This window comes from Canariomyces notabilis, assembly GCF_033297395.1.
Source record: "Canariomyces notabilis strain CBS 508.74 unplaced genomic scaffold N656scaffold_25, whole genome shotgun sequence".
NCBI lineage: Eukaryota > Fungi > Ascomycota > Sordariomycetes > Sordariales > Chaetomiaceae > Canariomyces > Canariomyces notabilis.
Window position 1 is genome coordinate 175764 of NW_027041847.1, and position 13418 is coordinate 189181.

Here is a 13418-nt window from a genome sequence, read left to right on the forward strand (position 1 = left end):
GCATAGGGTCTACATATAAGTCAAATCATACCCACTAGCACACGATATGAGTAGAAAACGAGAAAGGTAGAACGAGAAGCAAGGAGTGCGAAAAAAGGCAGAGACTAAAAAAGGGGCAAAAAGAGATATAACTATATAATATATATATATATAGTTATATATATATATATATATACATATGTAAAAGGCTCTCATGATTGCTATTTAGATTATCAAGCCATCCTCGTTCCATATCTAGGTCGAATTGGCCGACCTTGGTAGCCGGTTTCATATATTACCGTATACTCCGTAGTTCACGGGCATACAAGATGCACGAACTGTACCCTTCTCACAAAGCATATACTGTAGAAAATGATGTAGAACACGATTCTCAGTCAAGCAGCGTGCGCTTAGTCAAATAAGTGGAGATATTTCCCACTTCTCTTACTCGACCGTTGATACGAGGTCCACGAACCACAATTTCACTCACCCAACTCCTCCTGCCCCGCGCGTTCTCGCCGCTCAACGGAAAAGACATCACGAGAATACACCCAATCCCAGACCCATATACCATTTTTACATATACAGGAGCGACGGGATACAATAATCAGATTCACCTTGATTAATCATGGCAAAACAACCTGTCCCTGCCCTTGAACCAAGGCACATCGCTCAATTCCAATCTCGATCTCATGACAATGATGAGACTCAGAGGACCCAAGTGGACCTGTACGCCCCCTTTACGAGCGACACCATCCTGCAAGTCCGCACAGGCAAGATGAAGCCGCTAGTGCGCGGGCTTGCCGTGCAATCGGGCATTGACAAGACGATCCGCGACGGGCCGGTGCGCGTGACCAAGATGGGACTCGAGGGCGACGAGCACGATCCTACCTTTCACGGGGGCCTTGACAAGGCCGTGCACGGTTGTAAGTTCTGTTTACTTTGTTGAGTGGGATGAAACTGTGTTGAGCTTTTGTGTTGTCCAACATAGATTATATCTGTACTTGTCCAAGGCATTTGAGCGTCTGATATTTTGAGTGTATACATCGGTATATCCAATCTTCCATTCGATTTTCGTTCTCAGCAAACCTTTCATCCCTCCATTTCCAATCAAGATAGCACCCTTCACTCACCGACGCCGTCCAACGTAGATTGCTGCTCCCACTACCCCACCTGGCAAGCCGAGTTCCCCTCGGCAGCAGAATCATTCCTACCAGGCGGGTTTGGGGAGAATCTAGTCTTTGCCCACCTCAACGAGCGGAACCTCTGCATAGGCGATACCCTTGAGGTGATTACTTCCAACCCTGACTCTGCCAACGGCGACGCATCAACCCCTCAACCGGAATCCCTCCTCCTGCAGGTCAGCCTCCCCCGACAGCCATGCTTCAAGCTCAACCAGCGCTTCCAGCTCAAGAACTTTGCTCCAAACACGTGGAAGACTAGTCGGACGGGTTGGTATTTCCGGGTGCTGCGGGAGGGGACTGTGCGCGCAGGCGATGTGGTCCGATTGGTGTCACGGCCGCATCCGACGTGGACAATCGAGCGGGTGCAGGAGTATCTGCACAGGAACCCCGGGGACGCGGCGATGAACGAGGAGTTAGCGGGGATCGACGAGTTCGGTGCCGAGTGCAAGAACGCGTTCCGGACTCGGGTGGCTAAGCAGCGGGCCAAGGAGCGGCGAGAGTCATTGCAGGGTGCTAAACAAGCACAGAAGTGGAGAGAGTATAGGGTTGTGGAAAGGACGCGGCAGACGGCGAGGATCGCGTCGTTCGTCCTTGAGGCAGTCGAGCCACTTGGCAATGATGGCGATGAGGAGATTGAGCTCAAGCCCGGGGCGCACGCCAAACTCAGGCTCGGTAATGGTCTCGTGAGGGCTTACTCTATTGTCGACGGCAACCGGAATCGGTTCCAGCTGGGGATCGCGCTGGGCGAGAAGAGCCGCGGTGGGTCCAGGTACCTGCACGAGACGGTCCAAGTCGGGCATACGGTGCAGGTTGGCGCCATCACGGGCTCAGTACCCGTCGTCAGCGCCGCGAGCCATCACATCTTCGTGGCTGGCGGGGTTGGCATCACGGCCTTCCTCTCACTGGTGGAACAGTACAGGAAGATCCACTACAGCGTGGGGCTGCACTATGCGGTGCGCTCAGCCGACGACGTGCCCTTCCGTGATCGTCTGGCTAGGCTGGGCGACGACTGCGTCGTGATCTACGACAAGGCTGCAGGGCAGCGGCTCGACGTGCGCCGAATTATTGAGAACATGCGTTGGAATTCGCAGTTGTATTTCTGCGGACCGAAGCGTCTCATGGATGAGGCGGCCAAGGAGACGAAAGCACATGGCATTGCTGACGGGGAGGTGCACTTTGAGGCATTCGAGGCCGAAATCTCGGGTGATCCCTTCGAGGCGGTAGTGGCCAACAAGGGCGACAGGCTTATCAAAGTAGGAGAGGAGGAGACGCTGCTGGAGTGCCTCCAAAAACACTTCGACGATGTTGATTCCAGCTGCGGTGTTGGCAACTGTGGCACATGCCGGGTGAGTCTCCGGGATGGTCGGGTAGACCACCGGGGAAGTGCACTCACGGAAGCCGAGAAGGCGACGTCCATGTTGGCATGCGTCAGCAGGGGTATCGGACGCATCACCATTGAAATATGAGCATGGCGGCTTGCAGGACTTGCAGGGGAAGAGTGTTACACCGTCAATGCAGAGAATTCTGGTGAGACGGTGGCTTCTCCAGAAACATTCCGTCAGATATTGACCATGTATGACGCCGTTCGGAAGATGCAACCCGCTACGCTGTCACGCTTGCTCTCGAGCTACGGAACGTAGTCGCTCATTATGGCTAGTCGTCGGGCGGGCAGTAGGATTAGGCTCGTTGGGCTTTGATCCGAAGCCAAGAGAAACAAACGCTCCAACCGCAGCCCACAGAGCCAGGCTCCAAGTTGTTGTTCCCCAGCCTGGCCCGGCGTTCAGGTAGCCAGACATGATGCTGCCGATAGTGCCGCCTAGTGCGAAGGCGGTGGTCCATAGGCCGTATGCAATGCCGTAGACGCCCTTCTCACCCCAGGCTCCCGGTAGCAGCGTCTCCTTTTCGTCAATCGCGTAGGTCATCTCGGCCATGAGTGGTGTAGTGGCAAGTGCCATCAGTGTAGCACCCAGCAAAGTAAGCAACGCGCAGAGCAAAACCTTGTGCTCAACCGTATTACTCGTCACAAAACGTAGGCAGACTAAGGGAGGAATGGAGATGGCAAAGCCAGCCGAAGATAGCCACTTGGCGCCAAAGCGGTCCGAAAGTTTCCCTACCAACGGGGACGCAAAGCCTGGGATCATAACGCAGATGAAGAGCAGACCAGCGGCGGTGGAATTCCACTGGAAAGTTGCCTTGACATAGAGCGGCACTACTGTATCGAATCCAAAGCTGAGGGCCGTTCATTAGTAACCGCAGCCTATCGGACTACGCTCCGGGCATGTCAGATGCTGCTTACACGATGGTAGCTTGGATGACGGCTCCTAGTAGGGTAGCAAGGATCCTTCTGGACTTGATCAACTCCCAGTGCGGATGCTTTGCAACGATGGGGCCAGTAGCGTTAGATGGTTCTGCAACGGGACAGATTCCGGTGGGGGTCGGTGAGCACGAGGCTGCAGAGTCACCCTCGTGCCCCTTCTCGGTCTCGGTCCGTGCCCGGGCGCCATCCGCTACAGCAGTGTCCTTTCGAGCTGCGCCGAGATCCTCTGGACATGGCGCGCCGCGATCTCCGCTGTTGCCGCCATCGAGCCATTGGCTGGAGACTTTTTTCTCGATCAAGACCAGACGGAGAGCAATATCGCACAAGATGATGGCAAATGCGATATAGTACACAGCATAGTAGCCTGCGTTCGCATAGACGGCGCCGCCAATGACAGGCGATATCAGCAGGCCAACCGACATTGCAATACTCACATAGCCCATCGAGTACCCGATGTCTCTCCCGACGGTGTCGACGAGAAGTGCCAGCCCGACCGACCAGACAATGGCGGCGCTGAGGCCCTGGAGGATCCGGCCCAGGACAAGCAGTGCGACTGTCTTTCCCAGGCACAGCAGCAGCGTGGATCCACAGAGGGCGATCAAGCCAAGGAGAAGAGGCAGACGGCGTGACGAGATGTGATCTGCGAAGAGCCCAGCAAGCGGGCTCCCGACAAAAAGCGCAGCATTGTAGCAGGCGAGCAGGATGGCGGTCCAGTGCTGCACTTGATCTTCGGGCACGCCGACCTGGGCGGAGAGACTGAATGGGATGACGGGCACAATCAAGCCGTAGAAGAAGATATCGGTGAAAATTGCCATGCACACAGTGAACAGGATGAAGGCAGTAGACGACCGGAATTTGAGCAAAATTGGTGCTTGTGATGGTGTGTCGCGTCTAGTCCGCCTCGTAACCGTGGTGAGGGCTCTGAGGGAGGCTAGTCGAAAATTCGATGTTGCACCATCCAAGCCGGCCATCGTGACTGCTGCGATTGAGGACCTGATCACCACAAAGAAAGCTGTGGTGAGGGTGTCGCCAACATTTCGAGTGCTGCGGCGACCCTAATATTAGCGCAAAACAGCGTTGCATCAGTCTTGGTCAGCATCCACCGCCCTTGGCATTCCATATCTGCCATCTCCTACGACAAAACTAGGAGAATGAAATAAATTGGTTGAGTCTGAAAAAGTGAAGAGACCAGGCCACGCGATTTCTGAACAACTGAAACCAAGCCGTCCGGCAAGCTGGCCTTCGAGATGGACACAAAGGTTGAGGGTTGAGGGTTGAGAGTTCCGAGGTGAGAAAGGAACCAGGGGATCGACCTCGAATCCTCAATCGAGTTCTTATCGGCCAGCGATCCACTCGTAGATAGGTAGCGGCCAATAAAAAGCATTCGATAACGTACCCACTTCTTGGCAAGCTGATGTGGGGCACAAAAGTTTCTTGGGGACAAACAATCCCAATTCCCAATTCTTCAAGCAATTGCCGGCCGAGGGCAGGTTATACCACATCGTCCAACGCCCAGCCGTGCAAAAATGCCTTCCAGTCCCCCCGTCATTGCGGACTTCTCTGTCCTCCCGGTGTCGATTCCCCCGTTACCGTCTTTCCCCAAAAGTGTCGTCCACTACCTCTACGTGCGGCGCAACACACCAAAAATTCCCACGCCGACCGACGCCCGAAGCTTGTTCCTTACCAACGTACCCGTCGACAGCAGTGATGCCCACCTCCGTGCCCTCTTCGCCTCGCTGGTAGGGGCGGGCCGCTTTCAAAGCGTCAGTTTTGAGGATGAGCGGAAAGAAGCACAATCACAGTCCCCACTTGACGCTGCCCAGCCCGTCTCCGCTGTCCGCCTTCTACAAGCGCACGGCAGTGCCAGCAAGAAACGCAAGCGCGAAGATGAAGAAGCGGAGCGGGCAAGGGAGGAAGCCGCGGCGCGTCTCCCTAGCACCTGGACTCGGCCTTTACGGCGGAGCGGGTGCACGGCCGTGGTGCTGCTGGCCGACGAAAAGAGTGTAGACCAAGTGCTCAAGGCAATCGCAAAGCTGCACCGGACCAAAATGTACCCTACCTGGGGTGAGAACTTGCCGGAGGGCAAAGTTCCCCCTCTCGGCTCGATCTGGCTAAAGGCCCACAACCGGCTGTCGTACCCGGATAGGGACGCGCTCCAAGCGTCGGTAGACGCCTTCTCGGAGCTGTTTGCCCGCCGCGAGCAGGAGGCGGCTGAGATTGCCAAGCGGCTACGGAACGAGCCTGACGAGGACGGGTTCGTCACGGTCACGCGAGGAGGCCGGAATGCGCCGGCTAGCCGGAACGAAGCCGAGGAGGCCAAGCGCAAGATGGTGGAGAAGCAAGAGAAGAAGAAGGAAGAGCTGATCAACTTCTATCGGTTCCAACTGAGGGAACGCAAGAAGGCCGAGCAGGCCGAGCTGCTCAAGCGGTTCGACGAAGACCGCAAGAAGCTGTCAGCTATGCGAGAGAAGAGGGGCAAATTCGTGCCCGAGGCATAAAACGTTCATTCTGGGTTCTCGATAGAGCGAGATCCAGGTGGCCCCATTTCGCTATCGCTGACAGGGCGAAGAACAGCCAGTCGTGGTTCAATATCACGGAGCCGTCAATCCGGGCTTGTTAAAGGCACGCCGTAACTGGCTGCAAAACTCGGCACCATTATTAAGACTGGTGAGTCGTCTTCATCTCCCTATCCCCGATATCTGCCCATACTGTGATGACGCACGCGGGGCCATCAGACCATCCATATCGTTCACGGGAATCCTCCCGGGGACGAAGGGCTGTATGCTGAAAGAAACCGCGCTTCCAATAATCTTCTCAAACTGTCTGAGTATCATTCTTGCTGTGGACTCGTATGCCCACACGTCCGTGCCGCTCAGTTGTGGAGACCCTGGCTGACTTTGACACCCTCAGGATACCTAAGCTGATGAAGATCGGTTCACGATTCCGAGACAGCGGTTCCTTGGGCGGCACAGTAGTTAGCTTCGTCAATAGTTTACCAACTAATTACTGCGGGAACAGCAAACAGCGTCAAAGAGACAAAATAATATGGATCTGCATTCTGCAGCGAGCGTCCGGAATGTTTGCCCATATTAACGTCAATTGAATAGGGTATGGTGAAAATCTCAGACTGAGGAGGGTTAGGGTTCGTAGTGTTAGCAGCCCCTTTGACGACAGTGAATGACCCTTGCCGATTGACTGCTGCTGCCACAGCAACGCCCCGCCAAATAAACAGCCACCAACCGCGGATGAAGATTGCTGCGTTCCATTGGCATCCGGGCTCCTGGCCATTCTGGGAATGATAGCATCCTTGACAATTTGATCCCCTTTTTTCAGACAGAGAACAGGGTCCTCAAACAAAATCTGCATCTTTCCTGGCCCCTGTCATATTCTGTCAACCAATTTTCCCTTTCTCCCGGCTGGAAACTGGAAAAGTTTAGTCAGAAGCTAAAGGACTGATGAGGTTCAGACGTCGGCCACGATGATCGAGTCCGAGAACTTGCGTACAGCGTCGCTGTATATCAACAACCAGCTGTTGTCCCGGGGACTTCTGCGCGATGGCAACAGCATCGATTTTACACATCCCGGCGACAGCGATGCCGAGGTCGCCGAGACCATGAGCCGAATCATCGGCGTAGTCAACGACCTGATTCTCAGACGAGATGTGAGCAACCATTGAATGATTAACTGCTTTCCGGGGCATGGACGAAGCTGACAGTTGCGACCAGCGCGATGCCGAGCACCGGGAATCGCTTTCAGCCACCCTGCGAGCCCTTCGCGCCGAGTCGTTGCGACAGACCAACGACATCCAGAGACTACAGGAAAAGCACGCCGAGGCGCAGCGCAAGGTCGGGCTCAGCGAGGCTGCAGAAGCTGCTCTGCGGACACATCTCAAAACAGCAGAAGCCACGATACACCGCTTGAAGGAGGAGGCTGCACGAACAAAAACACTCGTCGCCCAAACAAGAGCGGCCTGTGCAAATGAGGTGCGCAAGCGGGATCGCCAGATTGAAGGCCTCAAGAAGGCCGTCACAGAGGCTGGCCGCGCGAGAGGCGCCAGCAAAAACCCCGGCATCACTACTATCACGGTAGTCGGCGACGTTGGGTCAGACACCGGCCCAGGGCTGCCCACAGGTGGCACGGCGAACGAGGGCTACGACTTGCGTATGGAAACGAACTCGTTTCTGGCCGAGCTGGCCAAGGGTCTTAGCGAGGAGAACGAGGCTCTCCTCCATCTGGTCAGGAGGACGATGGAGCAGCTAAAAGAGATGAGCGGCTGGGATGCCGGTATCGGGGCTACGGCCGAGAATGGATATGGCCATGCCCTTGCGCTGCCATCGAGCTGCGCCGAAATATCAAACGAAGTCGATGCCGTGCTCGAACATCTCCGCACCATTCTGACGAACCCATCGTTTGTTCCCATCGAGGAGGTGGTTGTGCGAGAAGACGAGATCCACAGGCTGCGCGACGGTTGGGAGAAGATGGAGACGCGATGGAAGGAGGCCGTCCATCTCATCGATGGGTGGCGCAAGCGGATGCAGGCCAGCGGACGGCCAGTCAACGTCGAGGAGCTGAAAATGGGCCTGCGACTCAGCCCAGTAAAGGTGCATAATGTCGAGGAAACCTCTCAAGGATACCGCCTTTGCTTGGCGGCTGTGCCCGAGGATGCTGAGGAAGCCGAGTTTGAGCAAGCGCCCTCTCAAGAGGAGCCACTCAACCTGGTCCCGGAGCACGACATTGAGGATGGCGAGGAAAGCGATGCCTCGAGCATATTCCAAGACCACGTAAACGTGGACGACCTAGATGTGGAAGAGCCAAACGTCCAGATTCTCCAGCAGTCCGTCATGCTCTCCTCACCACCCTTACCCCCGGCTCCGCAAATCAGCCCCCTGCGTGATTCTTACACGGCAGGTAACAGAGGTGGACGTTCAGATAACAGACGCCGGCAAAGAGGCTACCCTGCTATCGCCGAAGAAGATGCGTTTGACCTCGCGCCCGAGGAGGCCTCATTACCCCCTCCCAATGCTCCGGAGAAACCACAACAACCACCGCAAAAGAAGCCGGTGCTATCACTACGCACGGTGCCACCGGAGGAAGCTGCCGAGATACCCCTGCCGCAATCTGCGGTTGTCTCGACGCCGGACACGTCGATTGACAGCGTATCTCTCGTCAAACCCACAGAGGAACCACCGCCTAAGGCCTCGGCGACTTCCACAAGGAGTCAAAAACGGCCGTCTCCCGTAACAAGAAAGAAAAGCCACGAAGAATCCAAGGTTTCATCCAAGCTCCCATCGAAACCGCCATCAAAATCACGGCCTGCCGGTCCAACCCACACACGAGGCCGGTCGCAGACCCGTAGGGACGAGCGGGACACACAACAACAACAACAAGCCGCCGCCAAACCGCCACCGTTAACCCGGTCGGCCGCCTCAACTTCGACTACATGCTCAGCCAAATCCGCCGCCTCCACTACTACATCCACCAAATCCGCCGGCAGCAACAGCAGCAGCAGCAAGAACACAGATGCCACCACCACCACCACCAGCACGACCATGGGGCCTCCGCCCGCACCGTCGCCGAGCCGCTCGCCGTGGCGGGTCAACTCACGCCTACCACTGCCCCGAAACGGGAACGGTGGCAACGGCAACGGCAACAGCATCGGAAACGGGAACTGCCCGCTGCCGCCGCCACAACAGTCGCCCCTGACCATGGCGACCATCGCCGCCAAGCTGGCCGCGTCGGAGCGCGAGGCCGATGCCGCGCGCGTCAGGGCCAAGCTCAAGGCTGCGGCGGCGAGGCGGAATAATAATAATAATAACAGTAACAAGGGTGTTAGTGCTAGTGTCAGCGTCAATGGTGTGTCTTCTGGGGTTGGGGTGATGACTGCCGCGAGTACTACTACTACTATTACTGCCGCGGATAGTGCAAGGGCCGATGATCATGATTCCGAGGGTGGTGGCATGGCGGGTACCGCTAGGTCGGAAGGTGCGCCTGCTGTAGGACTCGGAACGAGTTCAAGTTTGGAAGGGGGAGGGGGACACGGTGATGGGGGACATGGGGAACGGAATATGGATAAGGATGGGGACAGGAACAGGAATGGGGATGGGGATAGAGACGGGCGGCATGAAAAAGAAGATCTGTTCATGGATATGTCTGTGCAGCAACAGCAGCAGCAGCAGGAGGAGGTGGTCGGAGGAGAGGTTGGCAGCAAAAAGCAGCGCGGCGCCGGGGTCAGGAGGAGAGACCGAGACCCGGCCGACGCGGCTCGGTCCAGCAAGACTGCCGCCCGCAGGAGAAGCACCCTCAACTCGTGGGAACTGAGTGCCCTGATTCAGGGCGGGAATGTTACTGTCGGGAGGTAATACATATCAGGATGGTGATGATGGTTTGGTTGGAGATGGGGTGAGGGTATATCGGCTTCGGCTCAGGAACTGGTGACTTGGTGTGGAGAAGTTGAATACCTACCCAATCGAGGGGGTGTATATGTGGATTGTTACGAGTTATGACGACTAGATAGCATTTCTGGGCTGTTTTCTTTTCCCGCTATAATTTTTCTGTCCGTCTGTCTATTTGTTTGTTTACCCTTACCAGGTTGCATATATGGGGGTTTGGCTTCTCCTTGGTGATCGGTTTCTGGTCTTCAGTTCCTGTTCTCCTTCGTGGGACATGTAACTTCGGAAAGGGGCATTGCCGTTAGCATTGTTGAGGAATTATTTTGCATGTCCCTGCTGCGTTTGCATCTGGCTGGGGCAGTTTTCACTCTACTACAGTACGTGGGTGGCAATCTCTCTCATGGTTAGTTGGGAGGGGTATCATCATCCCGCTTTATTCGAGATAATCACCCCCCAAACCTGGCCGCTGTGAGGTCCAAGTACTGTATGTACACCGTAGGCCTCGAGTCCCCATGTGCCGTGACCGCCTGAAACCTGCGCACCTCAGGAATCAATCTCTCAAGCGCTGTACCCCCTTTCCCTGCAATTACCCGAACAAGAATATGCCAACAGCCGCCACGCATAACTAATGCGCGTCGCTAATCTAACCCTCCCACTCCCCTTGTCATGAATCTCTGCTTCTTGTTCATACCCGCGAGACAGTAAAAAGCTTTTGCCAACGTAATGACCATCATTAGTATACGAGGGGGGACATGAGTAGGTAGCCAAGGTAAAAATGTAGCAGTCGCTGGACTCTCAACATGACTTTGGCACCTGCCTGAACGCCAAAAGAGGATAGAAGAAATCATAGGGGAGAAAGCAAAACAGAAAACCCAAACACGAAGAAGGACAGACAGGTCAACTAGAACCGCTGTCAATCCGCGTCGGCCAACTGCATGATAAGCTTCGCAGCCATGTCGAGGAACGGGAACGGACTGGTCACCTCCTTGTCTTCGAGGAGCTTCCCGTCGGGCGTCTCGTACCCGTCCACCTTGAAATCGACCAGGTAGACGGAATGCTCCATCTCGTAGATCTGTATGTCCATGCGCATGGCAAGCACCTGCCACCAGCCGCCCACCGCATCTCGCGCCACAAACGGGTTCGTGGCGTCGCCCACACGAGGGCCAACAATGTGTTTTTGGAGCTCTAGCGTTCGGGTTAGCATTAAGTTATGACCACGTTGACCTGGGTGAGACGGGAGAGGCATACTGTCAGTGGTCCAGCGAATCCTGATGTGCCAGGGGTCGGCGGGGAGCTTGTAGAGCTCTCTCGGATCGATACTGGACGAGGAGCTCTGCTGGCGCGAGTGTGCGCGCCGAGCACGTTCGTAGCCGTCATCGTCGTCGTCCTCGCGGGCCGAGTCGTAGCCCTCGTCTATCAGCCATGACGCTCCCAGCTTGGACAGTGCCTTGTAGATGCAGACCAGCGCTTCCCAGGGGGCGTTCCTAGACCTTATCCCGAACTGCCACTTGATAGGCTTACTTTTCTTTGGCGGGTTGACGGGAGTGAGTCCCTGGGGGCGGCCGGCATCGTCCAGGCGGACAAAGCTGCGTGAATGCGGCTTGAGACGCCGCAGCGTTTCCTCTTGTTCGGCCTGGCTCCGCGGTTGAGTGGCCGGTTCCGGCGGCATGTTAAGCGCCGCATCCGGCACCTCAACACCTTCGGCTTTGGCCTTCTCACGCTCCATGAAGACCTTGTGGTAGGCCGGCAGACTGCTAGGAAGGATGCCGACTTTGCTGACATATGGCCTCGCCGATGCCCCCGTGCTGCTTGACGTTATAGACCGGGCACATGATGCGGTTGTATCCCACGCGGGACTCGGAGTCGCATCATCAGTTGCAAGACCTGCCAGTTCTGGCACAGTATTAGCACTATTGCACTGGCAAAAAGGAGTGTAAGTCTTACGGGTGCTCTCGGTGAGCTTGTTCTCCCGCACAATCATGTAGGCGTCTTTGATAACCGACGGCTCGTCAGCCTCCAAGGCCTCTTCTACGTCCCGCTTCCCGTAACCCATTGTCCTGCTGATCTTCTCGGTGACTTCGTTATGAAGTTTCTCTTGCTCCTGCGGGGGCGCATGTGGCGCGATGTCACTAACTTTGATGGCCTTGTTCGGATCGACACCCGTGTTGAGGAACTCTTCAACGGGCGGGTGAAGGTACGTGGGCAGGTCCTTGAGGAACCAGGGGTCCTGGCGGATCTCCTCGATGGTAGCACGCTGGACGGGATTAACGACGAGCATCTTCTTAATGAGGGCCGCGGCGCCGGGGCTCATCCAGGTCGGCACCATGTAGCTCCCGCGCGCAATCTTGGCGAAAAGGGTAGGGATGTGCTCGTGGTCAAAGGGCAGGCGGCCGACGAGCAAAACGTAGAGAATAACGCCGCAACTCCACACATCCACCTCCGGGCCGGCATACAGCTTGCCGCCAATAACTTCGGGGGCAGCGTAGTTTGGGGAACCACAGCTGGTCTTGAGGAAGTTGCCGTCGGTCATGATGTTGCTCAGGCCAAAGTCGGCAATCTTGACGTTGAGATTGTCGTCGAGCAGGAGGTTCTCGGGCTTCAGATCGCGGTGGACAATCTTGTGTCGGTGACAGTACTCGACGGCGCACAGCATCTGCTGGAAGAAGCGTCGGGCTTCATCCTCGTGCATCTTGCCGTGCTGGACGATGTAGTCGAACAGTTCGCCCCCGGCATACTCGAGCACCATGATGATTTCGGTTGGCGTCTTGATAACGGTGTATCTGTTTATGAGGAAAAACTCGGGTCAGCGATGATTTGACCACAGACAACAGGGGTTGCAAAATGGTCGATCGGAGGGCCTACAGCTTGATGATATGCGGATGGCGAAGCAGCTGCAGATACTCAATCTCGCGCTCGACACGGCCCTGCATGTCGCGGCTAATCAACGTCTTGCGCGAGATGATCTTGAGGGCCACCTGCTGGCCGGTGCCTCGATGCACGGCCAGCTTGACCTTGCCGAAGCTGCCCTCGCCAAGCGTCTTGACGACATTGTAGGCGCCGATGCGCTGCTCGTTGCGCATCTTGTCGCGCAGTGGCAGCGAGCCACTCGTACCGGCGGGCGAAGCCATCCTGGTTGCGTCCTGGTGATGGTGAGAAGGCAAAGGCGTCGAGGTTCCGTCGCCTGATCGCCTGTTGCGCCGGATCTGTGATGGGGAGAGCGAGATGGACAGTTCCTCGTCGTCGTAGGCCTGCGCCATTGCGGCCGCGGCTCCAGATCTATGGAACCCGCGGGGCGGCCCAACTACGTGTTATCGGCTGCCACTGGCACACTAATAAATGGGGTTTCGGGTTGGTGCGGGTGGAGAAGAGGTCAAAGCAGTGTCCACTATCACCGGCGGTACGGAGTACGGCATTCACTGTACCATCCCTAAGGCAGTCAAGGTATTTAAAGAGGTGCCCTCGTGTGCTTTCGCTGCCAAGGGCATCCAATGTCTGATTTTTGGGAGGAGGAAAATCAATCGAGGGGCTTGTGAGGGGAAGCCTTGTTCT

The 13418-nt window shown here is 56.2% G+C and overlaps 5 protein-coding genes across 5 annotated transcripts; 3 read left to right on the forward strand and 2 right to left on the reverse strand.

The window, feature by feature from the left end:
* The first annotated feature begins 396 nt into the window (after positions 1-396).
* On the forward strand, positions 397-3011 carry N656DRAFT_782990 (putative phthalate 4, 5-dioxygenase oxygenase reductase subunit). Its single transcript, XM_064815862.1, has 2 exons — positions 397-905; positions 1131-3011. Exons 1-2 carry the CDS (start codon positions 608-610, stop codon positions 2627-2629), a joined length of 1797 nt encoding a protein of 598 aa, XP_064666994.1. The 5' UTR covers positions 397-607; the 3' UTR covers positions 2630-3011.
* Positions 2825-4373, reverse strand: N656DRAFT_691160 (MFS general substrate transporter; the record flags this gene model as incomplete). Its single annotated transcript, XM_064810653.1, has 2 exons — positions 2825-3392; positions 3460-4373. Coding segments are annotated over 2 exons (1482 nt in total), but the record flags the coding sequence as incomplete, so codon positions are not given.
* A 633-nt stretch (positions 4374-5006) lies between these two features.
* On the forward strand, positions 5007-5978 carry N656DRAFT_715925 (uncharacterized protein; the record flags this gene model as incomplete). Its single annotated transcript, XM_064812092.1, has 1 exon — positions 5007-5978. The coding sequence occupies one exon, from the start codon at positions 5007-5009 to the stop codon at positions 5976-5978; it is 972 nt and encodes a 323-aa protein (XP_064666996.1).
* Positions 5979-6759: 781 nt separating this feature from the next.
* N656DRAFT_759535 (uncharacterized protein) lies at positions 6760-9839 on the forward strand (the record flags this gene model as incomplete). Its single annotated transcript, XM_064813197.1, has 3 exons — positions 6760-7141; positions 7206-9489; positions 9613-9839. Exons 1-3 carry the CDS (start codon positions 6959-6961, stop codon positions 9837-9839), a joined length of 2694 nt encoding a protein of 897 aa, XP_064666997.1. The 5' UTR covers positions 6760-6958.
* Positions 9840-10637: 798 nt separating this feature from the next.
* On the reverse strand, positions 10638-13418 carry N656DRAFT_338350 (Pkinase-domain-containing protein). The gene is made up of 3 exons (XM_064809294.1): positions 12732-13418; positions 11118-12649; positions 10638-11054 (listed from the first exon to the last, which is right to left on the reverse strand). Exons 1-3 carry the CDS (start codon positions 13124-13126, stop codon positions 10783-10785), a joined length of 2199 nt encoding a protein of 732 aa, XP_064666998.1. The 5' UTR covers positions 13127-13418; the 3' UTR covers positions 10638-10782.